We start from the raw sequence: 27,545 nt of genomic DNA on the forward strand, positions 1-27,545 counted from the left end.
ACCAAATTTTATTTGTATCGCTTCATATTTTTTTTAAAAAAGGAACAGCAAACCAGGAAACATTTCCCTCTGCCCTTCTTCAGTATGCCTGTCCTCACAGACTGAGTGCTCATATTAATTTTTGTGGCCACAGGAGATGTACTCCCACACGTGCATGCATGCAAACATGGTGAGAGAATACATCTGGCTCAAAGGAATGAGCAGGTGAAGCTGCTTCCAGACATTTCAAAATGACTCAAGTCTGTCACGAAGTATCCATCTTTATGATATGTAGGTCCAGGGCCAGCAAGAGTTAAGATTAACCATCTCTCTCACAGGTCTATTGTGAGGAGCATCGTCAACACCTTGATCTAGCAAAGGAGATTTGTGTACTTTGAAAGACCTCTTCATGCACAGCCATCGCACCGCAGCTCTCAGCCAGGGACTACTGAACGAGCTGGAAGCATCTTCTGATGGAGTTAGGAATACATATCCTATATAGGGCCACTAGTTTGATTACAGCTGAATTAAGGACAACAACTGCAACACAAAAGGGCTATATAATTAATAAACAATAATAAAAACATGCAGGCACATGAATGCCTATCCCCTGCCTGCAAAAAATGGACTCAGAATATTCTTCAAGCAGGGCTGGCTTTGTGCAAGAACCTCTACAGCCTTTATCTTTTTTCCATTCACTACTGTGGCCAGCCAGTTTCTGGCTTTGATGTTTACCTCCTGGTATATGGTATATGGAAGAAAAGCTTCAAAGAACCAACCCTGATATTGTGAAGTCCAACTTAGAGATGCTGTAAGCTAAATGGTCAACTATACTGCCCTCACTGATGGCTGCTGTGAACAGATGTCCACATTCGCAGCCAAAAAGTCTTCAGGCCCTTTTATGAGTCCTTCTGAAGCAAGCCATGGCAGAGATTGCACCTGTTTTGAGTAGCCAGAATGATGGTTTCTAAAGAAAATAAAGTGCTGAAGTGGACCAGTCAAACAACCAGTTGTCCTTTTCCTATTCCAAAGTACACACTGCATTTGTCTTCAGTGGCTATATAAATTCAAACCATGTTTCATTGCAAAAAATAGTTGAATTACATACACCTCTATTGTGAAAATTAAAATGAAATCATCTAAAAACCACTGGTTTAGCCTGTGAATCCATCCTTCTCTTTGTTCCCAAACTGCAGGATTATTTATTTCACTTATTTTCTACCTTCTTGCCCTCCCTTCAAGGAGCATAAGGCTACAAATTTTATCCTCCCCCAATTTTATCCTCACAAGAAAGAACGCTGTGAGGTAGGTTGAGAGTGAGGGAGCGTGTGACTGGCCCGAGCTATAGCTGAAAGCCAATTTGAGCCCATATCTCCAGAGTCTCTATCTAAAGTTCTATCCACTACAGCAGTCTAGCTCTCCAACCCCACAATCCAAACCGAAGATCTGTCAGGATAAGGGAGTTTGGATTTGGCACATCTTGGGCTACACCATTGTAAGTCCCTCACTCCAGCTAAGCCAGAGATGTCCCTCACCCTGGCTCAGTCGGGATTGTTGTAGTTGTTGGAATAACTGTTGTTATTATCATTGTTAGATTTATTACCAGCCTTTCACCAGAACAGCCTTTCCCAACCAGTGTGCCTCCAGATGTTGTTGGACCACAACTCCCATCAGCCTCAGCCAGCATTGCCAATGGCTGAGGCTGATGGGAGTTGTGGTCCAACATCTGGAGGCACACCGGTTGGGAAAGGGTGCACCGGAAGGTCCTAGGGTGTTTCTCAACAATATAAAATACCGTATTAAAAACAGCTTAAACAATGCCGGCTTAAATCCCAAGAAAGGGGTGTTCCAAGGGAGTGACAGAGGTGGAGCAGTACAAGACAAGGAAGGACATGTACACCCATTCCAAGCCCTGTTCAGCTTGGTTATGTGACCTAGGGTCCAATTCTCGGGGCCACTATCGCTCAGCCAGCGATAGCCACTCCCAGAGACTCCTGAATGGAATTGCTTCGTAAGGGTAATTTAGTGTAACTGGTATAGCTCCACTATTTGAAAGAACAGTTAAAGCAATCAGTTAGTGCTATAGCTACAGCAATGCCTAGCACTGCAAATCTTTAAATATTTACATAGTGTGAATTCACCTCCAGCTGAAGTGAACAGTCTTATGTATTGAATCCACCGTCTCAGGAGTTGCCAATCTTTTTGGACCAGTGGGCCCACTTTGAATTTTAGGAACACAGGAAGCTGCCTAATGCTGAGTCAGACCGTTGGTCCATCTAGCCCAGTACTGTCTACACTAACTGGCAGTGGCTGTCCAGGGTTTCAAGAAGGAGTCTCTCCCAGCCCTACCTGGAGATGCAGGGGATCAAACTTGGGACCTTCTGCATGCAAGGCAGATGCTCTACCTCTCAGCTATGGCCCTTCCCCAGAGGGGAAGGTGCTGAGAGCACCAGTTACAACATGGCTGCCATGAGGGGGCAGGGATGGCATAACATAGCATGGCTGCCATGGGGAGATGGCATAGCACAAAATTAGGGAGAGTACAGTCACTGAAGCTTATGTGGTTAGCTATGTCCTGCTGGTCCTGACTGTGGAGATATAGCTGTTCCTGTTAAAAGGCACAAGAACCCTGCTTTCCCCAATGCCAATCCTCACCCAAAGCCTAGGCTGCCATTCTCTACCCACTGCATTCCTTCCTTGGCTAAAAACAGCAAGCTGGAGCAGCCAGGCTGGTTCATTTCAAAGAAATCACTATGACTAGAGACTTACTTAAAAAAAAATTAAAGCTCAGAGTCTGATGCCTCTGCCTTGTGTGCCAATGAAGGCCTTTGTCAGGTTGGCAACCCCTTCACCATCTGCATCGTTCACTAAAATGGGTTTTTCTCCAAGCAATCGAGAAAGTATACTATACCCTGTGGAGCGCGAATTTTGGCTGTGCTATATATATAACATTTGAAAACATTTGAAGAGTAGTTGTGCAAACTGTTTTTCAGAAAATTCTCACCAAGGTGATTCCTCCTCTTGTTATTGACTTCCAAAATTTCTAGATCACCTTTCATCACACACTGCTATTTCAGTGTGGCTCCCAACATAAGGTATTACACTCAACATAAAACAATAAAATGCAATACTTAGATCAATCAATAAGTATGCCAGCACAAAAAACTGCCTGAACAACCCTCCACTGCTTTTCCATTACTACTGCATTCTTTTTCATCTATTACTACTGTGATAGCTGCAGTTCTTCCTAGTGACAGCAGAAGCTGTGCATATGTCAGCGCCTCTTCAAGGCACATGTGCTATGGCTGTAGTGCTGCATCTTATTTAATGGCAAAACAAAATGCCAAGGATAAGTGCACCCTGTTTTCAACTGAGCACTGAGAACAACTGTTGCCTTTGGCTATTAATGTTATTTAGTCAGCCAATTAAGATCTGATTTTTTCTTCCAAGAACAAAAAGTTGGTATACATGGGGCATTCCAGTAGTCTCTTATCCATGCCCTCACAGGACTCAGATCTGCTTAGGTTCAACAAAGGAACTGCATCATGTGCCTTCCATCTATGTCCTGGCCAACTGCTAGAAGGAAAGTCATAAGATTTTGACTCTGCAATGCAAAATACCTACTAACTTTAGATAGAGACTGGAATGAAAGACCATCTTTTTTGGTACAAGGAGGAATTACCCTGGAGCATCTCTGGGGAGCCCTCTGAAAGAGTGGCCTGATTCAGATGATCACATCTATAAGCCTCTTGTTTGTACATAAACCCCGAAGCTTGAGCCATGATTAAACCAGGAAGGTTCTAATTAACCATTGTCCTGTTTCACTGAAGCCAGGAAACTATAGTTACTTGTTTTAGAACAAGCCAACATAGTAAAACAACTTCAGTATACGGTTTAATATCCTGGCACATTCAGGAAGTTTCATAGTTTCCTTTTCAAACACAACAAAACCATGGTTAATTAGAGCCTTTCTGGTTTAATCATAGTTCAGGGAGGAGTGAAGAAGCTGCTTGTAGATGTAAAAGGCTTGTGCATACCTTGGCTTAAGAAGTCAAGAATTGAAATGCAGCCAGCACATACATCTTAGCACAATGAATCAAGAGCATAAAGGGACAGTACATTTTACTGTGCAATTAAGGCTTTTGTTATTACCATTATTCAACTCACAGCTGGCCAAGCAATTCTAAACTGGGGCACTGGAGACCCTGTGGCAAAGAAACTGCCATTTCCCATGCCTTGTGGGGGGAACCTTTGGCTCTCCAGATGTTGCTAAACTACAACTCCGATCATCCCTGGCCTTGCCCATGCCTACTGGGGCAGATGGGAGTGGTTGTTCAGGACCATCTGGAGGGCCAAAGGTTCTGCACACCTGTCCTACACCTTGCTGTTCACCCAAGCCAGAACTGGGGGGGGGGAGGCTCTTTGACATCAATGCAAAGGGAAATTGCTACACCTGTTCCAGGACTGACATAGTTTTTGCCCTTTTCAAGAGGCTTTGGATCCTGCAGATTCAAGGCCTCCCACAATCCTCCTCCTTTCAAGCCCTAGCACTGGCAATTCGCCATTAATGGTGCATCCACTCTAATTGAGCTTTTTGCAGGCATGCTAGGGACGTAGGTGCTGCCCTGCCAGTGGAACTCCTCTCCGCCAACACAGCATCACTTACGCAGTATCCTAGGGTCCCTTAGCCAGCCCTTGGGCCAGGTTGAGGACTGTGATCTTTCTGGTCTATATAAAATATTTAGCAAACTGAGGCTTACACAAATACCACAATTATATTAGTTTAAAACTGTATGTATAAAAGTTGCATGATTTATAGAAGGAACTTTTCATAGAGAGTACACACACACAAAAAATGTTTATAGAACAACCTGCAATAAATATGTTGTATAAAAAACTTCATATGTGGGAAGCTGGAAAAATATTCCCAGGACCCCCTACATCCAGTAGAAGAAACAGCAGCTTTTGCATCAGCCAGCAATGAATGAACATTTTTGGCAGCATTCATTTTCCAAATAAGGCAGTATTAAAAGTCAGCATCCAAAGTAAAAACATTATCATTTGTTTCAGTCATAACTGCAAAACGCTGATACTCCGAAACCCTCTTCTCAAAGAAATTGGTTTTTCCTTCCAGTGAAATGTTCTCCATGAAGTCAAAAGGGTTTTCTGCTTGAAAGGCCTGAGAAAAATCAAACTTCTTATTAAATGATAGTTACTGGCTGAAGCACTGCAACATTCCTACAGGTCTGATGACTAACTGCTAGAGGGGTTTCCCACTAAAAGAGAAAAAAAGATAGCACTCCTCACTCTTCTCATAGGTAAGGTCTAGAATAATTCTGTCTACAGCCCTGTCTGGGCTCAAGCAAAGACTGCAAAGCTTTCCCAAGTTTTCTGTACAGTTACTTATTTGCCTGCTACATGGTTGCTCCTGAATCAACATCACTCCCAAGGACATCTATTACCCCTTCCACTTTCCCAGTCTCTACTCAAGTCATTAACTAAAAATAAATTTCATAACTTACAATTCCCATTCTGGAGGTCATTCAGACAGAATGACAAGACACAGTTTATGTTATATGAACAAGTGAGCCTTTGGCTCATGTACTCCCATTTTCCCCTCCCACACTGTGATACTTGTCTTTACTTCCTGGTTCTTGCCAAAACATAGTTTGCCAGGTCACCTGAACTGGGTAAACTAGATTTACACAAAACCTAGACTGCCCACAACCAGAACTGCCACCCACATTCAATCCACGGTCGGCAATTCTGGTATGTACAAACCACAGCATGCTTCGTTCAGATGAATCAGGAAACTATGGTTTGCCAAAAATCAAGAAGCAGAACCATGATACACTAGAGAAGAGAACAAATGGGCTTAAAAAGCTCTTCAAGGCTAGTTCATGCTAATACTAACATTAGAATGACCCTTCTGCATCCAGCCATATACAACTGTTCAACTTTGCATATTCTGAGGGAAGAACTTATGCACATAACCAGTTGAAACAACTCACTTCTTCAGGCAATCCATTTGGCCCTCTCTCTACCTAAGACATATTTTCTTAGGCAAGATTTCAATTTGCGTTACTAGATCTTAATGGCCAACACTGAAATTTCAGCTGGTTTTCTATTGTCTCTTTTATTGTTGTTTTTAACTTGTTTTTTTAACAATATGTTATTTGTAATGTTATGTTAGCCACCCTGAGCGCTATATGTATAACCAATCTTTTGCCATAGAAAGGTAGGTTATACATTTTCTAAACTAAATAAATGAAATAAAACAAGCTAAGTAACACATTTAGTAAATAAAAAGTCTGTATATAAACTAAGATATATTAATTTGCAAAGCAACCAGACCAAAGAAAGAATAGCCAAAACATTACTTGTTTTGTTTTAAACTAATATACAACTATATCTATGTATCTATCTAGGCAGGTATTTGCAAATGCTTATGGAACCGTGAAATAGATTACCAAGGCAAAACTCACTAACCAGTAATCCTAACCCTTACCCAGGAGTAAGCCCCACTGAATTCAATAGGACTTACTTCTGATTAGACACGGTTACGCTTGTGCTGTAAGGTAATTAATGTTAAATGAATATACTTTTCAGAATTACCTTACCTTGGAGAAGCCCAGTTCCAGAAGTAACCGATCTGCTACAAACTCAATATATTGTTTCATTAGAGTGCAATTCATCCCAATCAAGCCAACTGGCAAGGCCTCTGTCAAAAACTCCTGAAACAATTAGAAAAAGGTGAAGGATTCTAGAAGGAACCCAATGCTAATTTCTTAGGAATAACCTCCCAGTCAGATTTAACATGTTACAGAGGTCACTTTAAGTGGTGCCACATGGAGGCTGTTCTAACATGGGAAACGTGGAAATGGGTGCCAATGTGGTAGTGATTACAGTGTTGGACCAGGACCAGGGAGATCCTAATTAAAATTCCCACTCAGCCACAAAGCTCACTGGGCAACCTTCAGCTAGTCACTATCTCTTAGTTTAACTTATCCTATGAGATTGTTATGAACTAAGTGAAGGAAGGGTGGAGGGGAGTAAATAAATGAAAATGTTAACCAGGCCATGGTAAGTGTCCATTACTGTCATTTATTTATGAGTTGCCTAATATGTACTAGGTGGTATATGGGAGTTAAAAGGAGTTGCAAGGCCTTGCTCCCAGCTTATCATCTGAACCGGACAAGAAACACAAGGAAAGGGGGAAAGGGTGTCATAGGAAGTTACCTTCCTACGAGCTGGTTCATATGCAACACTGTCAGTCACTATAGACAATCTTGAGCTAAATAGACCAATGATTTGACTCAGTAAACTATGGCTTAGTGTGAACAGGCAAGCGGAAGGGTTCTCAGAGATGAGATTGTGCCCACTGTGCTCTTCCCCTGGTCCTCCTTCTGTTGCACAGCTGGCTTGAATTTACATATTGTAAGTACTTTTATTCTGCCCTTCAATCAAATGCCCAGGGCAGTTTACAAAAAGAATAAAACAATTACAATGAAAATAAATTTTTTAAAAAGGTAGAAGCCACACTAGCAGCCATGCCACATCTGTAACGTGTAAATGAGGCTTAATTTCTAACTTGAGCTTGGCCAATTCTTTCAAATCTTTTGCACAGTTTGAGAACTTTGGACCTTCTGAATTTTCTTTGTTCCTTTTTAATACAGGAGCGTAGGAAGCTGCCTTATACCAGAACAATCTGTTTGCCTCTCTTGCCCAGTGCTGTCCGCTCAGGCCAGCGGCAGCTTTCCAGGGACTCGGGTAGATATTTTTCATAACACCTGCTACTTTACCCTTTCTGGAGATGTCACGATTTCCACATTTGAAAAATTCAGCATGAAATCCACATTTAAACCACGACAAAATTGACAAATGCTATTGGCTATCCCAGTAGAAAATATTATTCAGATTACATATATTTTCAGTTTTAATCCCAACCTATCCTGAACGAGTGTCATATGTTTCAAACAACAACAAACTCTAAAATGTGTTTTTAAATTTGTACATTTGTTTTTAATGTTTTAAATTGTTGTAAACCACCCAGAAAGCTTCGGCTATGGGGTGGTATACAAATGCAATAAATAAATAAAATTATAAAAGCAGTATAAAACAGTAGAAGTAAAACTGGAATCCTAAAGCCTCAGGAACATAAAATTTGTAATACAAATTGTACACTACCATATGATTAAATCCAATTCAATGTTTCAAAACAAGTGATTGGACAATCCCAGATGGAAGGCTATAGCTCAGCAGTAGAGCCTCTGCTCTCTATGCAGAAGGTTCCTGGAGAGCTGCTGGCAGTCCACAATGACAGTACTGAGACAGTTGGACCAATGGCCTGACTCAGTATAAGGCTGCCTTCTATGGAGCAGCTACCATGCGGAAAGTAAGCCAACTCTCATTTTTATATTGACAGAGTGTTTAAAATTTAAACAACATAAAGGAGATAAAGGAGAAATACTCTATTATTCTATGATTCTATGTCAGGAATGAGCAGGGGGTTGGACTTGATGGCCTTACAGGCCCAACTCTACTATTCTATGATTCTATGTCAAGAGAATAAGTTAAAAAGCAACTACTAACTTTCATGACTAGCTTTCTTCCACAGACAGCACAGCCTGTTACAGCTCTCAGGTGCTAAGTCTGGTTCTTTTGCTCAAATGTGGACAAGCAGTGATCGACACAGCCCACAGGGCTTGTGAATGTCAGGCCCACCAGTTCAGCACGCCTGGCCTTCTTCGCAAGGCCTATCTTGAAGCAACCTCAGCAACAAACCACGATTGATGTGAAACTGAGTGGATCATGCATTTGACTTTTCCAGTTTTGGCATGGAAAAAGAAGCCGGCAGACTCATCTGCTCACCTGTTCAATTTCAACTGCATTGACAACAATCTCTTTGACTCTTTCTTCCGAAGGTTTATTCACTAAATGCTGAAACATTAGGCAAGCAAAGTCACAATGAAGACCCTGAAAAATAAGCATGGAACAGAACATAAGAGCCTGCTGGATCAGGCCAATGGCCCATCTAGTCCAGCATCCTGTTCTCCCAGTGGCCAACCAGATGCCTAAGGGAACCCTGTAAGCAGGACCTGAGCGCAAGAGCACTCTCCCCTCCTGTGGTTCCCAGCATCTGGTATTCAGAAGTATACTGCCTCCAATAGTAGAGGTACATAAGAAGAGCCTGCTGGATCCAGCCAATGGTCCATCCAATCCATCTTCCTGTTCTCACAGTGGCCAACTGGTTGCCCATGGGAAGCCCACAATCTCCCCTCCTGTGGTGCAGATGCCTACGGGAAGCCTGCAAGCAGGACTTGAGCACTCTCCCCTCCCGAGGTTTCCAGCATCTGGTATTTGGAAGCATACCGCCTCCGACTATGGAGGCAGAACACAGCCATCATGGCTAGTAGCCATTGCTAGTCTTATCCTCCATGAATTTGTCTAAATCTCTTTCAGAGCCATCCAAGATGCCGGCCATCACTGCCTCTTGTGGGAGTGAATTCCACAGTTTAATTATGTGCTGTGTAAAAAAGTACTTTCTTTTGTCTGTCCTGAATCTTCCAACATTCAGCTTCATTGGATGTCCCCAAGTTCTAGTGTTATGAGTCAGAGAAAAAAACTTCTATTCACTTTCTATACACCATGCATAATTTAGGGATTACCTCACCTTACTTCTCTAAACAAGCAGGCAAAATATCCGTATCGGAACTAATTGTTCTCTCCCACTTTTATTTATTTAAGGCATTTCTATCCTGCCTAAATTAAAGGCTAAAATGTCCCAGCATCTCACATTCACAATTTAAAAAATATTTTTTTTTAAACCTTAACAGATCCATAAGGTAAGACAGCAAGATAAAATAACAAAAAAAGAGAAGCCCAACATATTTAAAGCTAAAATCCAATATTCATTTTAGGATCCTATATGCAGATTGGCAAAACAGTGTGGGGTGAGAAAGATTAACATCTCCCCACTCTAGTGCCATGGTCCAAATCTGAATTGGGTTTGTGTGCCCTTTGTGAAGAGCATGGAAGATCTAATAACTGATCACAGTTTTCATGTGCTTCAATGAGAGCTCCCCTCCCCTCTATAAATTCCAGACAGGGGAACCCTGCTCCAGATTGGGACAGCAGTTGAGAGCAAAGGTTAAAGCCCTCCTACTAAATCCACATCAGGAGACCCACACTGCATTTAAAACAAAAAACCCACAAAGGCACAGATACATAAGCTAACATATCTAGTTTGGTCCTGAGCTGATTTGTATGAATCCTAGGAATCCTTCACCCAAACATGATACCTTCATACATGCAGGAATTGATGACATGTGAGAGCACTCACACATGCAACCCTGCACCTGCATTTTGAAGTTATACAACTAGAAGATGGCCATCATACGCACTTTCCCTCAGCGTTCAGTCTTTTGTTCTCTAGTGCACATTTCCAAATGCTCGAAATGGTTCAAGGAAGGGAAATAGTGGCAACAGATACTCCATGCTCAGTTCACAAATAAACTTTTCTCCCATGGTGAAGAGTCACCTTCTGCTATCCCACCACAACCACAGGAATTTCTTCCTTATAACTACATGAAATGTTGATTTCTAACTCATCCACCCTGATTTTTCATATTTTGAAACCATCAAGACACTAATAGATATTATTAGGTGGGGGGGGGAACACATTTCCTATTAAAGTGAGTTATGCTAGCCTTCTTACTATAAATTGTATTTTTATTTACTTCAACCATCTGTATGCCACTCTTTTAGGATGCATTATGTGTGGGTAGGTGAGTGGGGTCTCCTAGTATCTTCTACTGTTTTATTTTACTTTAGTTTTACTTTTAGACCACAAGGCTTAACCCCATTTTAATCATCCCCTCCTCCACACACACGCAAACATTACTTCATCTCTGCTAATGAGTTCATTGGAGAATGTGAGACCCGGCATCAGTCCTCTTTTCTTGAGCCAAAATATAGCTGCAAAAGCTCCCGAAAAGAAAATCCCTTCGACTGCAGCAAAAGCAACCACTCTCTCCCCTGTTTTAAAGGAGACAAAAAAACAACTGTGGCTAGTTAAGAGTCACACAATTCACAAACCCCCCTATGTTGCTAAAGGTGTACATTATAGCTTACATTACGACACAAGGATAGAGAACAGCATGCATCGGAGATGCGCACCTGGCACACTGCTAGGTCACATCCAGCATCTGAAGGTGTAACTTTGTCTAACTTTGTTTATTTGATTTCTAGCCTGTCCTTTAGGGTGTACAGTTTCCCATAGCATTTCCAAATTTTAATGGAGGTGCGGCAATCTACTTTGCTCACAGTTTTGCTTTTAAGGAAAAGCAATAGAATGGATCCAATCTGTATATCCTATGAACATTACTGTATTGCTGTCTCGTGGACATTTTCAAATGGCAAAGGACCACTATACATAAAGGACCACCTTTCCCCATATGAACCTCATCCGAGGCCCTTCTTTGCATGCCACCTCTACAGGCCTTCTCTGTACAAACAAACATTTTGCTTACTTATTTATAAAAATATTTATATACTGCTAATCACAAAAAAAATCAAAGCGGTTTACAACAAATATACAGTACCTTGCAAAAGTAATCAGATCCCTCACCAATGCTCTCATATTACGGAATTACAAATGGTACATTGTAATTTCGTTCTCTATGATATTTTATTTTGAAACACTGAAACTCAAAATCAATGCTTGTAAGGTGTCATTGGTTTTAGGTTGGGAAATGTTTGTAAGAAACATAAAAAACTGAAACATGTTGCTTGCATAAGTATTCATTTTCATGTAACACATGAAACAGAAAGAGGTCACATCCTGATCTTTGGACTAATCATATGTCCATCCTCCAGTTACAGAATCAAAATCCCCCTAAACTAAATGTTCAAGGCCACAAGCCATAGAAAAACATTCTCCATAGAGCGGCATTATTTATTTATTTAAATCATTTTTATGCCACTTCACACTTCCAAAGGAATCTTTGTTTACAACCTGTCTTTAAATAATCATGTAGAACATTACAAAATGTGAAAATAAAACATTGCAAATGAAAATCAGATACAAATACTGTAACAGTCCACACTGAAAGCAGCATAAAAAAGAAAACAAAATGTTCTCTTAAGCATTAAAAAAATACAAATAAACATCAAATACAAAACTACAATAAATTCTGTATCCATGATTGAACAAAATCAATGAAACAAAAATTGCACCCGCATTTCCCCTCACAAAAAAAATTATGGCAGCATTAAGCATAATTTGTAACCAGCTCATTCACCCACCTCCATCTAGGCCAATACTGTATCATATAAACAGCAATATAACCACCCCTCTTTGCCCAGGTAGGCCTTGCTCTACACTGGTTCATTCTCTCACACGGAGTGGTATTAAGCAACTTTAGAACACTCATAAACAGCACTTCATCTAAAGCACATCTAGTGGAAGTACATTAAACTACCTACCAAAAGTGGCTTCCCTGTCTCTTATCCACCTCAGCGCCCAGTCAGCTTTCTTCTTGACACACGGCATTGTTTCAATAGCGTTAAATAAGAAGTCCCTGGAAAACCAAAGTGGAAGACAGCAAATACATGGCAGTGAGACGGACCCTATGTACACTGCCTGCCCTGAAGAGATTGCAGGCCAACTTAGGAAGGCGGGGCACTTCACATAACCACATCTGAAGTGGGGAGACACCCATAGGTGGGCTCCATCCTCTCACAACTGATACACAACAATAAAATGGTCTTCTGAAAGTATGCATACATGGTACAACAGGAATGTTTTTCAAGATGCAGAAATGTAAGACAAAAATGTTTTTCAGAATTTGCCATCAAACTACAAGGAAATATTAATGTACCTCAACACAATTTAAAATCTCAGTTTTTATTTTAAAAATCATGCTTTTAGTCCATATGACTGGTAAAAATGAGCCTTGAAGATGTTTGGTTGAAAGATATAGCTGGGGCTGAGCACATTTCTGAAGGTCAAAGAGCAGGACTTCAGTACTGTGCAGAGCTCCTTGCCCTTCCCCATAATTAGTTGAAGCTGTATTGTTCAAATTAAGCAATTCTATGCATATATTTTAATCTGTATAATTTATAGATTAAATATTTTTATTTTGTTCGGATTTTGAATTAACCTGCTGAATTTTGTTTCTTGTTTTTATGCACAAAAGTACATACTGATCCAAACTTAATGCAAGTGTAATAAAGATACGATTCAGACATAACAGAAAACCATGGTTTCCTGCTTGATTATGAGTTGCAATGAGCCTTGGCCATAAGCCACTCTTCCTTCGTACCTATGAGGAGGAGATTGAAAGCATCTGCTTCTACTTTTTAACTAACCACATCCCAACTTAAGAAACTGTGACTTGTTTAAACTATGGTTAATAAAAACAAACCAGCATCTGACACCATGATTTCATTCTGTTTTGTTCTCATTAACCAGAGTTTAACTTTCAACAAACCACAATTCCCCAGGTTTGGAGGCCACAGAGAACTGTTGTTTGTTTAAAGGCAAAAGTGGAAGCTTTTTACCTCTTTCATGTGGAAGATAAGTGGACAAGAGGAAAGGGAGGCATGCTCAAGTCCAAGGCTCACTGTGGTTTGTTGTTGTAGTGGTAAATCATGGTCTCCTGTTACATCTGAACCAGGCCAGTGTTATTCAATGTGGAAAGAACACAATACACAAATCCTCCAGATAGGGGCAATACTTACGGTGATTACCTTTTCTCAGGATCCTTGATGTAAGTGTCTATTAATAAACTGTACATCTCTGAGTGAACATTTTCTATTAGTATCTGAAAGCCATAGAAACAGCGAGCTTCTGGGATCTGCACTTCTTGACTAAAACGTTCCACCTGTCAACCAAAGGAGGTTAGAGGCAATTCACACATATACATCCATCAATGATTCACAGTTGAATGTGTGGTTCGCCATCACTGAAAAGCATCACGTTTGAGTCATTATCAGACAACAGGAAAGTTTGGCCAGGGAATTTTTTGGCAATGGTTCTTTCACACATGCAAGTCACCACTCAGTGTTGCAATCATTAAGTGCAGAAAACGCTTGTGTGAACCCATCTAAGTACCCCGAATATTTGTACTGATTTCCCAAAACACTACTGACAAATACAACTTTCCTACCAAATTTCTAAGCATTTCATAAACAACTGCTTGCAGATCAGGAACACAGATATTTATTTATTTATCAAATTTATATCCCACCTTTCCTCCCGAAGGAGCCCTATTTGTATCACCTATAAATGACATGATAAATGATATCCCTCCATAAAAGTATACACAGAGTGTCAAAAGAAGCTCAACTGTATGTGTTGGAACAGCAAATAAGTCATGCAGCACAGGGTTAGAAAAGACAGCCCATAATGTATCTTACCAAGTTTTCATTCACAATTCCATCACTGGCTGCAAAAAAAGCCAGGATATGTGAAATAAAATATTTTTCTTCTGATTTTAGCTTGTTCCAGTGAGGAAGATCCTTTGATAAGTCAACCTTTGTGAGGAAGAAGAAAAATACATTGCAATTTTATACTGTAATGGTTCATGAATAATCCTGCAAGGCAAAAGAACCTGTTGAGCAAAATGAAATGACAATCCATATAGCTCACACGAAGCTTTCTCTGCAGTTCCATAAGCTTCATCTAAAGAAGGTTTCAAGAACTGGATAGTTTGTGAGTGGATAGGGAAAGACAAACAGCTTATTCAAAGACTTATGTGTATATACACACACACACATATAAATAATTTTGTCAACGTGTTGCTTCCCATGCAAAAATCCCAAAATGACTACCCACAATAATAAATACAAAACCAACATAAAACAAAAAATGTTTTTTTTAAAAAAATACACTAAATTTGTCATATTTGTGCTATCTATGACCATATCTTGCTCATTGTTCTGTCCCACTACTTGTGTGAATACAGTCATCTCAGCAATTATCACCAATCTGCTACTATAAAAGTGTAAATGTGTATCTATTCAACATATATTTAAGCTGTACTTATCACTGACTGCATTTTTTACATCTCATTGCCATTCAACCCCCACCTTATGATTTTCTCTTTTATATCTGCCAACTAAGATTTCACTATGTGCATCTGACAAAGTGGGTTTGAGTCCACAAGCGTTTATGCCACAATAAATTTGTTCATCTTTTAAGGTGCCACAGAACTCTTTTACTGTTACTACGCCAAAAGGTTATCCACACACACAAAAATCAATCACAACATCCTTCCATCCAACAAGAAGAGGAAACAGCTGCAGTTGAAGAGGTCACCAATAAACAACACAATATTGGTGGTCCGTATCAATACAATACAATACAATATCTTTATTGCGGTCAAAGACCAGCCAGTGTATACAAAATGTAAAAAATACAGAAGGGAGGAAGAAACAGTTTTTCCTTAATAACTTTAGAGTGTAAGTGTTAGGTTTGTAATTACATTTTATATTAAAGAGAGTAGCACTTATAGAAACTAAATAACTAAAAATTTAGTTTTCAGTGATTTCTCTACGATTAAAACTATTGTAGAGAATTTGATGATATTAAAAGTTTTCTGGTGCGAATTGCTGCTGCACAAAAGCTATCTACCTTTAGTGTGACCTGTTGAGACTTGTCTGCTAGAAGGTAGTCAGTTATCATTTTTTCATCTTTAGTAGGGATATGGTTCAGGATTGGAACTAGGAGCCTAGTACGCAATTCATGATAAAAGGAACAGTAAAGTAATACATGGGTGACCGTTTCTACTACATTGGCACCACACGGGCATACTCTATCAGAGTAGGTAATTTTCTTATACCTACCCTGTAAGAGGGCTGATGGCAATACGTTAAATTTTGCTAAAGTAAAAGCCCTCCTGTATCTAGGGACAGTTAAATTAAATAGATAGCGGGGGATGGAGAATGGAATTAAATTGTAGCCAGAATTAGGGGCAGGTGTCATCCTCATTAGGTGATTTTGGAGTTCTATATCATGTATTCTTTGTTGGATCTGTGATTTTGCTTTTATAAAGCCCCATGATAATATTATAGATATAGAGAACCCTAGAGAGGCTATTTTATCTGTTACAGATGTTAGCCATCTTGAACAAAAAACATCAGTTAAGATGAGAGGGGTGAGGCCCACAGGCATAAACAAAATTTTCAGCCATAGATTAATCTTAGCTATCCAAATGCGGGCTTCCAAGGTTATGAGGCCAGCTTCCTGTCGTACGATGGAATTTGAAACACAGGTAGGGGTACCAAAAATTGCCCTTAGAAATTTTGATTGTACTTTTTCAAATGGTTCCAAGTTAGTAAAGAATCCAATTTGAGCTCCGTATAGAAGTTGAGGGATTACTTTAGTTTCAAAAATTTGTATTGCTGAGGGGACATGTTGACCACCCTTATTATAGTAGAAAGAGAGAAGTGCCTTGGTGGTTTTATGGGCATTTGAAACAGCATAGTTTATTTGATGTTGCCAGGAACCTGAAGTGTGGAATACCATTCCCAGATATTTGAAAAATGGGACCTGTTCTATGGGGTAACCATCCATCTGCCAAAGATGCTTTAGCCTTCTTCTAGAGAAGACAACAACTTTTGATTTAGTATAATTAATTTCCAATAGCTCTTTTTTAGAGTAATTGGCTAGCGCTCTTAGCAAACGCCTCAAGCCAATCTGAGAGTATGAAAGGAGGGCCACATCGTCAGCATATAGAAGTGCTGGAATTGGTCTCCCAGTCAGACTGGGATAATGTGAACCAAGAGGTGATAAATAGCTGACCAGGGAATTTATATATATGTTAAATAGTGAAGGTGCCAGGATACATCCCTGTTTAACGCCTTTAAGCGTAGGGATGGCTTTTGTTAAGTGACCAGCTCTATCACATCTAACACGCAGGTAAGTAGATTTATATAAACACTGTATCAAGGCTAGTAGTCGCCTGTCAATGTTGGTGTTCTCCAGCTTGTCCCAGAGCTTGCATCGCGATATAGAATCAAAGGCTGCTTTAAAATCGATAAAAGCAGCATACAAAGCATCATTAGAAGATTTAGTATATTTTTCTATTAGATGATTTAGAAGTAGTCCATGATCAGTTGTAGAACGTCCAGCTCTGAATCCTGCCTGTTCAGCTACAAGGATGTTTTCTTGTTCTATCCAAGATGTAAGTTTGTCATTTAGGTACGTGGCATAAATTTTACTGATGATGTTCAGAAGGCTAATTGGCCTGTAATTAGCTGGATCAACTCTGGAGCCTTTTTTAAAAATCAGAATTACTATTGCCAAACCCCAGTCACTTGGAATAGTGATGTTCGCATTGATATAGGAAAATAGGGCGGCTAATACCGGGGCCCACCAGTCCACGTTGACTTTAAAGAGTTCAGCAGGAATGCAGTCCGAACCAGGTGCTTTTCCTGCTTTTAATCTCGCTATTAAACAGCCGATTTCCTTTGGAGTGACCGGTGGCCACTCTGGGAGACCTTGTTGATGTAATTCGATGTATTTGGTGCAGGGATGTGCTCCGGAAAAGAGCGTTGTATAGTGGTCTTCATCCAGGGAAATTGATGAGTGGGGCCATCCTTTAGCCACCATTTTCCAGAAAGAACATACATCTTTTTCTCTGGATGCTTTCAGTAAACGTTGCCAATCTTCTGCTTGAGCTAAGGACTTTTTGGTTTTTATTAGTTGTTTATATCGTCTCTTTTCTTCCAGCATCTGGAGGAATAGGGCAGGAGAATTTGTATCTCTGTACGCTCGATATTTTTCAGTTAGAAGTTTTTTCTGAGCAACGCAGTCATGGTCAAACCATGATTTAGACTGGTAAGTGGGTCGACGAGAGGTAGGTTTTGGGGTGCTAGATAGACTTTTTTGCAAAGCTTGTATCAGTTGTTGAAGCGTGTCGAGGGGCGAGTCAGTAGGCTGAGTGGCTATAAGTTTGTTTCGAAGTATGAGACAGTACTCAGAATTTAGTAATCTCTTTATATCTGCATCCAATTTGGAGGACCAACTAGTCCGAGTGGCTTGTCTTTCACATTCTGCAGCAAAAGTTGGAGCTTGCTCTACGAAAGTGGACTTATTACCACAAGACAATAGTATAGCTAGTGGTAAATGATCACTTTCAGGACGCACTTCGACAAAACAGGCAGAGATAGCCGGCAGAAGTTCTTGTGAGACACTGAAGTAATCAATGGTAGAAGTTTTAGGTCCGACTAGAAAAGTAAATTCACCGGGAATGTCTCCATCAACCCACCCATTAGATATGGTCATATTTAGATTATTTAGCATCTTTATCAAATAAAAACCAGAAGGATTGGTGCCATTATCCTTTGACTGTCGGCCTGGAATAAGATTTTGACATGAAGTTATTGGTACCGGTTCATTATAACGGGCGTAAAGAAATTCATCAGAGGGTCCTATCCTCGCGTTAAAATCACCTGCTAAGATGACCATAGCATCTGGAAAAAGAGCCGTTTGGTTTTCAATATATTCTTCAAGCTTTTTTATGGTTGACTTTGCTGATTTCTTTTGACTACATACTGGAAGGTACACATTTATGATCAGGAGCCGAGTCCAAGAGAGGTTTATTATTATTGCAATTGCCATCTCATCTAAGGAATCCAAATTTATATAGGAGGCCAGTATCTTAGTCGAAATGAAGAGACATAGACCTCCTTTAGGGCGGCCACCTTTCATACTAGGGGATGCATGTAAAGTATAGGATGTGTATCCATTTAGAAATATGTCCTCACAGATCCATGTCTCCAGCAGTAAAATGATATCGTATCTTTTTAAATAGGTAAAGAAGCTCGGGTCAGCAAATTTATTCCGCCATCCAGAGATATTCCAAGATATAAAAGCCAGATTATTCTCAGTAGAGTTAAATGGCAGTCAGGCATTGCTGAGTTGATTGGTTTTCTGCGCTGGTCTGTTTCTTTTGTTAGCAGATGGATTAGGGGAGGAATTATAATCAAAGTGAGACTGTGTGATGGTTGAAATGGTTGGAATTGACTCCGCTATATCCAGATTCTGTTGGTCTGTATTCTTCACCCCGGTAGGGCCTATATAATCATCTTTTTGTATAGGTTCAATTGGTGTAATTACAGACTTATTGGAGGAAGGTGGTAATGATATAGTTGTATCATGTATAGTTTTCGGGGGGGTTTTCAACTCTCCTGAAGATTTAAGAGTGCCTCTGTCCTTGGAAGGACTTAACGTTAAATCGATCTCTCCAGCTTTGGGGTCCAGGGGGACTTTTACTTCTTTGAAAATGTCCAGTAAGTGAGACTTTAGACGTTCAAATCTTATGAGGATATCAATTTGACTGTGAGGAGGTAGCGTGGCAAAGGAATTTATTGTCATTTTCTCATCCTCATCAAAAGAGTTCTCAAATTCATTAAGAGATTGGCTGTCTTCTTGATGCACTGTATCTATGTTCTTCTCATAATTGTCTGGAACGATGTCTCTAAGTTTGGTAGGTGATGAATCTTCTAGAGTCAGCTCATTATTGGCCTCTTGTTTTCCTTTTTCCTTTTCATTCATATGGTCTTCACATGGTCTACAGCAGTGTATTAGAGCTATTGGGACTGCCTTATTTTCAAAGAATCTTGATATGGCAATTCCAAGCTTTTCAAATAGAGCCTTGGCCTTGAGAACTCGATTCGCCACACTCCGAGTAGCAAAGGAGATCAGTGCACGAGCTCTTCTCCCATCATGGTATATTCTATCCATTCAATTCTATTAAGGGTATATGAATCAGGAGGTGATTTCTTAGTAGCTCCTGCAGATGTAGTTTACGATTCAATTGGGATAGAAAACCATTAGGTTTGGGGAAGTTTATCAGTACCAGTTTGTAGGGGTTCAGAACAAGGTTCCAATTATAATCTTTTATAGCTTCCACTTTCAGATGTTTACTAGACTCCCTTAGTTGCATATCTGGTAACCTATTTTGAGGAGTAATATGATGCATGGACGTTGGTAAATAGGCCTTCAGAGGAGGCAGAGTAGATGGGAATACGGGGGTGTCCTGAGATTGGAGCTTCGCTCCAGAAATTAAGGAAGATGTTATGCCTACACTCTTTTGAGGCGATCTTGAGATCGTTTGGGTGGCGGGTTTATCCAATATGTCAAAAAGCTTTTTGAAGTTCATCTTTTTTCCCCGTGTTGTCTTTAAATTCGTTAAGTTTTTTGGTTTTTTTGTGTTAGGCTTCCTAGTCTTGAATTTTTTACATTTCTGAGGGTTTGTTCTTGCCTTCTTGTATTTGAATTTTTGTAACTTTCTTTTGGGAGAGGGTGGTTTCTCTTCGCTTTGTTCATGATTTTGGTACAATTTTACAAGAATTATTAAAAGATGATTACATTCCCTCAGGGATGACTTCATAAGGTCAATATCCTTTAGTAGCATAGACATCCAGCCCAAGATCAGTGGGTTATTCTCTACTGAATCCAGGTGTAAGTATTGAGAATGTTCTTCGTTTAGCAAGTCTAAACATTTCTCCACAGTTGGGTTTGGCTTGGTGTTAGACATGTTGGTCGAATCATTATTTAGCTGGTATTTTGGTGGGTCTGCTTGATGTAACTTTTCCATCACCGTCTTTTTACCATTATTTTTAAATTGAGTTGGCAGTTGTTTTTGTACATTCTCATCCAATGCAATTTCATCGGCCAAATTTACTGATGGATATTCATCTGGGACAGCTTGGATATTATCCTTAAGGGATAGAGACCAATCAAGGGGGAAATGCGAAACTTGAATGTCTTGTAAAGAAGCCCCTTCATTTTCTCTCTTTGAGGTTATAGTAAAAAAGTTTGTAATCTTTAATTGGTCACTTTGAGGCTCCACTGGACAGCTTGGACTAGATGTTAGGAGTTGGGTTGAATCCTTTCTTTCAAGACCTCCAGTCACAGGTAGGCTCTCAAAGTTGGGGGTATTTCCCAAAGCTTTTCGAGCTTTTCTTGTTAGAACCATTACTAGCTTTATTAGCTTCACCACTTCAGATTACGAGCTGGAATAAGTCTTAGAAAGTGTGGTAATGTTCCAGCTCTCCCATAAGTAGAAATAAGCAAGTCTTTGAGTAATTTTTCTTAAATCAGATACGCTAAAAAGCTAAAAATTAAAAAGAATAGACAGATTTTGTCGTTCACAACGCCATCTTATCCTCTCATTGGATATTATAGCAGTTTTAAGTCTGTCAGGATTATTCTTTAATTTAAAAACAGCTTAAAAATTAGTAGAACAAAAAGTCAAGGTCTAAAAATTAGTGAAATATGTTATCTTGGGAAGTCCATCATAACCCGAGAGAGGGAAGAAGATTTATGCTGATGGCTTGACTTTAGGAATGTCTCCGAAATTCTTAGCCGCCAGAAAATTCTTCAGTTAAAAGTAGTTCATCAGAGCACTAAAACTATCTTTTGAGTCAGTTGATACATTTCATACCAAAGATTTGGTGCCGAGAATTATGAGATATCAGCAGTAAATTAAGTAGGGAGGATAAATTCTTAGTCAGATTATACTGTGTTTTAGCATCAACTCCGATAAATGCGTCTTGTTAAATCGCCATCTTTCCCTTTACTCTCCTGAAGATGACTGTAGGGACAGGAGCAGGCAAACAGTTGTTATCTTATTTTGTCTACTAGGAGTCCTTTAGTGAGAGGTAGAGCACCACAGGAACGTACTTCCTTCTTTTAACTTCAAAACAGACTTTTTATCAAGTTGTTTGGAAAAAGTTAAAGGTAGCTCTAGAAGTTTTTAAATTGTGAACAGAGGGAGCCGAGATAGCAAGCGTCTTACCGGAAGTCGTTCCAGCTCCTAGCCCATTACTGTCTATATGGTGGTCCGTATCAGTGCACACATGTGTGGGAGAAGACACACTGCTTTGCCTGATGCCAGAAAGATGACAGTGACAGCACCAAGTGAGCCTCTCTGGGGCCTGGGGAATGTGTTCCACAGCCAGGGGTCAGGGGGACTATTAGTAAAAAAAAAGCCTGTACTCTTGCCACAGCCCTCCAAACTTCTCTTGAAGGTGGCACCCAGAGAAGGGCCTCAGATTATGACCATGGGATCTTAGGAAGCTCAGTTGCTCATATGAGGAAAGGTGGCTCCCAAGCCATGGAAGGCTTGATAGGTCAAAACCAGCACTTTAAATTGGGGTTGGAAACAACCTTACAGTACGAGGTTGTGACAAAGTTAGCAGTACCAAGTGAGAAATATTTTATGAATGTATTTATTTAGGAATTTATACCCCACTTTTCAAACCAAAAAGCCTTCCCAAAGCTTGATACATGCTGCGGAGAAAGTGGACTGAGAGACGTTGACCATTGAACTGCAGTCACTGAGTTTGTTTTCCATCAAGTCTGAAAAACTGTAGCTAGGGGGAGTTATGTCTTTGCCCAGTCTGGGAACGGACAGCCAAGGCCGTTGCTATGGTAACCATCGCGATAGACTGGGAAAAGTTCTAGCAGCTATCTGTGTTGAGCTGAGTTTTCTGTGTATTGCCTCTGAACTGAGAGGTTGTCTTCTGTGTTTACCTTTGGAGAGAGATGTACCAGAAGGGGGGTGACTGAAGAAACTCTACATGTATTTACTCTTAAGCCTTTGGCCGTAATGTCTTAATAAAGACTCTTAACATGATCTAATGCTCTGAAGAAGTTTCTTGCTCAACTTAACTCCAACGTAATGTATGCTGTTTCACGCAACAACGCACACACGTCAACAGTTCCCCCCCCCCTCTCTCATAACACTAGGACCTAGGGTCATCCAATGGAGCCAACCGGAAGGAGTTTCACGGCAGACACAAGGACCTACCTCTTCACATGATACATCGTTAGACTACGGAATTTGATACCACAAGTGATGGCTCCCAACTCAGATGGCTTTAACAGGGAATTAGGCAAGTTCTTGGAGAATAAGGCTACTAGCCATGATGGCTGTGCTCTGCTTCCAGTATCAAAAAGCATGCTTCTGAATAACAGGAAACATGAATGTGAAAGTGCTATTGCCTTCCTTGTGGATTTTCCAAAGGCCCTTTACCCTATCCAGCAGGGCTCTTCTGAAATGTACTGAAATGTTTCAGAAACATCTTGAAAGTGGTGTTGAGCTACACAAGGCAAGTATATATGGAAGCATAACATTTGCATAGGAATACTACTGTCACATTGGAATCTGTGCCACCGCTATATAAAATATGGTACTTCAGGGCACAGAGTACACACGTGCCTGTTACTCACTTCTTCCGCTGTCCAGAAGGAAGCTTGAGCCTGCTTGTACATTTTCCATATGTCCGGATACTGGATTGGGAAGATGACAAATCGACGAGGGTTTTTCCTTAAAAGAGGCTCTTCGTTTGATTTTAAGCTGTTTTCAATACCATCTGAAGACAACAACCTCTAAAGCAAGAGCATAAAGTCATACAGAGTGTTGATTTTCTATGTCAACTCATTCTTTCTTTTACCTTCACCTATGAAATACTTGGCCTACTGCCATACTACCCTGAACACGCCCAATCTCATCTGATCTCAGAAGCTAAGCAGGGTCAGGACTGGTTAGTACTTCGATGGAAATACCGGGTGCCGTAGGCTTAGAGGAAGGCAATGGTAAACCGCCTCTGAATACTTCTTACCATGAAAACCCTATGAATATATCCAAAAAAGATTCATAGGGTCGCCATAAGTCGTAGTTGCCTCTAAGGCATATAACAACAACAATGAAATACTTGAATGGAAGAAAAGATATATGAATCTAAACAGCATAATCGTATTAACCATTCCTTCCTTGATTCAGAAATAAAACTGTATCTGCACTGCACTGAAGTTTTTATAGTGGTCACCGCAGGTCTGTTCAGTGGTCCCCTGAGTGTGTGTACTACCATTGGGGGGTAACTGCAATGGCAACAGCACCTGCAGTCTGCTGAATCTGATGTACCATTTTAGCATGAGGTCTTCTGCGCTACACTGAACCTGGGTTTTCAGTGATCAACCACGTGTGCAACAACACAGGAAAGAGATGCCAGTAAGCACAAAGATCTTGACCATAGTCAGCATTGTGTACTACTGTGCTAATCACTGATCCTACTAGTTCCTGGTACACTGAATGCACAGTAGCTGGTGGGGGAAGGCAAAGTGATTGATCAATTTGATTTAGTTTAATTCTATGCCGCCTTTCCACAGTGAGCTGTGCTCAAAATGGTTTACCAAAAACCATCCACTTATTACTGAAATACAAAGGGGGGGGAAGAGGAGCAGTTTACAAAACACATCAATAAATTCAATTAAGACAAAAGTCAACAATTTAGCAAACTTAGCATAAATTCAATATTACAAAAGAAGTAATCTAGACAATGTATTTTACATACTTTTACATAAGTGTACTGAACTAGCACATCTGATACCTAACTCTGCTGGGAAGCAGCCTTATAGTTTGTTCACACAGTATTCCCTTGGAAACATCTATATTCCTACAATTTCCTCATCTGCAGAGACCCCACTCCAGCCCAAGAGATCAAACCCATAGAACAGGGATTGCATCAGGTCTGAGGATCAACTCAGGAGGTCCTTCCAAGATCAGCCACTGTTTGACTTGGCAAAGTGGTGACACCAGCCACAACTATCACAACCAGCGGTACTAGAAGGAACAAAACAAAACAAAACAGATGCAGGTATCTTTTTCTGCCAGGGCATCCCTTTCCAACAGGTGAAAACCATCTATGGCAGGATTAGGAATCTTTTCAGCCAGAGGGCTGCATTCCGTTGAAGAGAACATTCCAAGGGCCACATGACAGTGGTGGGTGGGGCCCAAGGCAAATGTGGATGGCACAATGCATGCGACTCTTACCTTTGAACAGTATAAATCAGAGGTGTATACACAAATTCTCTCTCCACCAAGGCAAGCAAGAGGCATCATTATAGTTCAAGGACACACTTCAGCCAGTCAAAAGTACTCAAGTGTGGTGTGGAAGAGGATTGGGAAGAGGAGTAGCCTGAAGAGAGTCCTGAGGGCCAGACAGGGAGATCTATGCAGATACACAGGCTACAGCTGTCAATCAGTCAGGTGATGGGAGGGGGGGCAATGGCCCTGCCTACTCCTACCCTGGTGTGTTGTGTGTATCCTTTAAATAAGCTTCATGCAGAAAAGCCTTTAATCTCATGTGACCTTTCCTGCTCTCCAGGAGCACACTGTGTACAGACAGCAACCAACATCAATAAATAATGAAGAATGCAAGCTTTTAAGCAACATAGCATACTTGATTAAGCATCTAACAACTTCAAAACAAGTCTACAGTAGGGCCGTCATAACTGCAAACACAAATGGGTTTTACTTTTAATGGCCATATCTCAAAACCTGCATGAGCTCAACAAACCACCTGTTGTTGCTGCTTAGCCTGACCTTGCCAAAAAAGGTTTGTCAAGCACCTGACAGGCCTCAGACACAGACCTAAGTGGGCTGTGTTCCAGTTGATGACCCACACGTTATGAAGCTGTTGCAGAATCAAATTCTCTTTATTCTGTTTTTAATTTAATATAGGAGAAATGTACAGTTCACCTTTGACAGCAGTGGCGCTCCAAGGTCTCAGGAGGAGGTCTTCCCTAACCTGGCTCCCTGAGACCCCTTTTAATGGAAGCTGCCAGAGACTGCAATGTTTGCTCTGCTACTGAGCTATGTTCCCTCCACATAGCATTTTCTAAGAGTCAACCCCTGGGTCTAATTGCTTTGGATGTGGTGGTCTAAGCCACTCTTTATGAGGCTTTCAGAGTGGGAACTACAACCTATGACCCTCTGGTTACTAGTCAATCCAGAAAGCCACAGCATCAGAGCCAAGTTCGAGTTTCAGTACCTCTCTCTCCAGTGGCCAACCCTTTATCCTTGTGATGAAAAAGGTCTTAACCACACAAGAAGTCATGCAACTGTATTTGGGGAACAAAAAATCCCTGAGCATCCTACTTCCCAGTTAGTATTAGAACCTTTGATCTCGTCTGAGCATTCCCAGCTCTCCCATTATTTTTATAATTCAGATCAAGCACCCACCCAGAACCATCCGCAAGTCCACAAATGCTTCTCCCACACATTGGAAATTCCAGCCAGGTTCTGCCTACACTGAGAACATCAGGAAAAACTTCCTAACTGCTGGAGCAGTACCACAATGGAACCAATTACCTAGGGAGGTGGCTGGGCTCTCCAAGACTGGAGACATTCAAGAGGCACCTGGACAGCCACCTTTCAGGGATGCTTTAACTTGGATTCCTGCATTGAGCAGGGAGTTGGACTCGATGCCCCCTTCCAACTCTACTATTCTATGATTCTACAGTGATTAAAAACCCCGTTGCGCTTATAGCTTGATCCTGGGTGAGTGTTTACTCAGAAGCAAGCGCCAGAGAATTCAACGGGACTCACTCCCAAGTAAGTGTGCATATAGGATCGCGGCATTGAGGCCCGATCCTGTGCGTGTTAAGTTGGAAGCAAGTGGGTCCGGGTTCAACCGAGTACTCCTAAGTAAATATGCACACAGGATCGCGGCCTCGTGACCCGATCCTATCCCATGCGTGCTTATTCGGAATAGAGCGCGACTGAATTCAAAAGCGTTCACTTAAGAACGCAACCTTCTATTAGTGCCGCCCACCGCTGCGCGTAAACCCAAGCATCCGTCCCACGCCCACCCCCTTGGCCCGACGGCGCTGCCCCATTCACCTTGTCGCCCTCCGGCCTAGCAGCGCCACACGACGCAAGACAGCCCCGGCGCTCGCCCATGCCACAGGGCAGCCCCGGCCCAAGAGCTGCGCCACCGAGCGAGCGACAACCTAAGCTCGGCAATAGCCGGGCCTGCAAGAGCGGCCTCTACGGAGAAGGCCTTTGGCTTAGAGGCTCCTCCTCCAGAGGGGCGGGATTGTAGATGGCTGAACGGAAAGTGAGGCCGAGACACTCAGATTCCCACAGCAAAATCGAGCCTCCCCTTATTGGGACGGTCGGACGAACGGGCGTCATTTGAGTCAAGGGCCAGGGCCAGGCACAGGATAAGAATAACAAGGGCTGCCTTGTTGCTTGGATCCTGTCTGAATTCAGCTCTTTGCCTCAGAAGCAAGGAAGATGTCCCTGCTCGGCATGATGTAGATAGACGTACCACATTGTTTCCTCACATTTCGTGATGAGAAATACACTGCAGTCAGTTCGTGGAAGTGAAGTGGCCGCCCACTTATGCATCCCAAAAACCAGGATACAGATTTGTATAAAATTTGCAATTGTGCTTGTACAGATGCAAATTTGAAATCATTACTATGATTTAAATTAAAATCACAGTAGGTCTCACCATAACGGGGAAGACGGAGACCAAGTGACCTGTGTGGGCCTACACTGTGTGCACCTGTGTGCCTACACTTCTCCCTCCCTTTTATGGTTCTTTATCAACAAGCCTTTGAAGTAGAAATCTTAACCCAGTCTGCATCTGGGTTGGAATTGTTTTTAAAGATTTTTTAAAAAGTTTTTTTAAAAGATATTTTGTTTTAAAGATGTTTTATAGATGTTTTGTCATTTGTTTGCTGCCCTGGGCTCCTTTTG

At 41.1% G+C, this 27,545-nt stretch overlaps 1 protein-coding gene across 3 annotated transcripts; it reads right to left on the reverse strand.

Annotated features, from left to right (window-relative positions):
* Nucleotides 1–26,890, reverse strand: RRM2B (ribonucleotide reductase regulatory TP53 inducible subunit M2B). Of its 3 annotated transcripts, none has more exons than XM_061604578.1 (10): nt 26,682–26,890; nt 24,831–24,987; nt 23,228–23,386; nt 14,401–14,517; nt 13,732–13,865; nt 12,466–12,560; nt 10,883–11,016; nt 8,851–8,955; nt 6,600–6,713; nt 1–5,158 (listed from the first exon to the last, which is right to left on the reverse strand). In XM_061604578.1, the coding sequence occupies exons 2-10, from the start codon at nt 24,897–24,899 to the stop codon at nt 5,006–5,008; spliced, it is 1,080 nt and encodes a 359-aa protein (XP_061460562.1). In that variant the 5' UTR covers nt 24,900–24,987; nt 26,682–26,890; the 3' UTR covers nt 1–5,005. The 3 variants fall into 3 exon arrangements, with proteins under 3 accessions (XP_061460562.1, XP_061460561.1, XP_061460563.1); XM_061604577.1 differs by having other exon boundaries at nt 24,831–25,008; XM_061604579.1 differs by lacking the exon at nt 24,831–24,987 and having other exon boundaries at nt 26,682–26,889.
* Between the last annotated feature and the right edge of the window lie 655 nt (nt 26,891–27,545).

The sequence above is a fragment of the Rhineura floridana genome, chromosome 1 (genome assembly GCF_030035675.1).
Source record: "Rhineura floridana isolate rRhiFlo1 chromosome 1, rRhiFlo1.hap2, whole genome shotgun sequence".
Classification (NCBI taxonomy): Eukaryota; Metazoa; Chordata; class Lepidosauria; order Squamata; family Rhineuridae; genus Rhineura; species Rhineura floridana.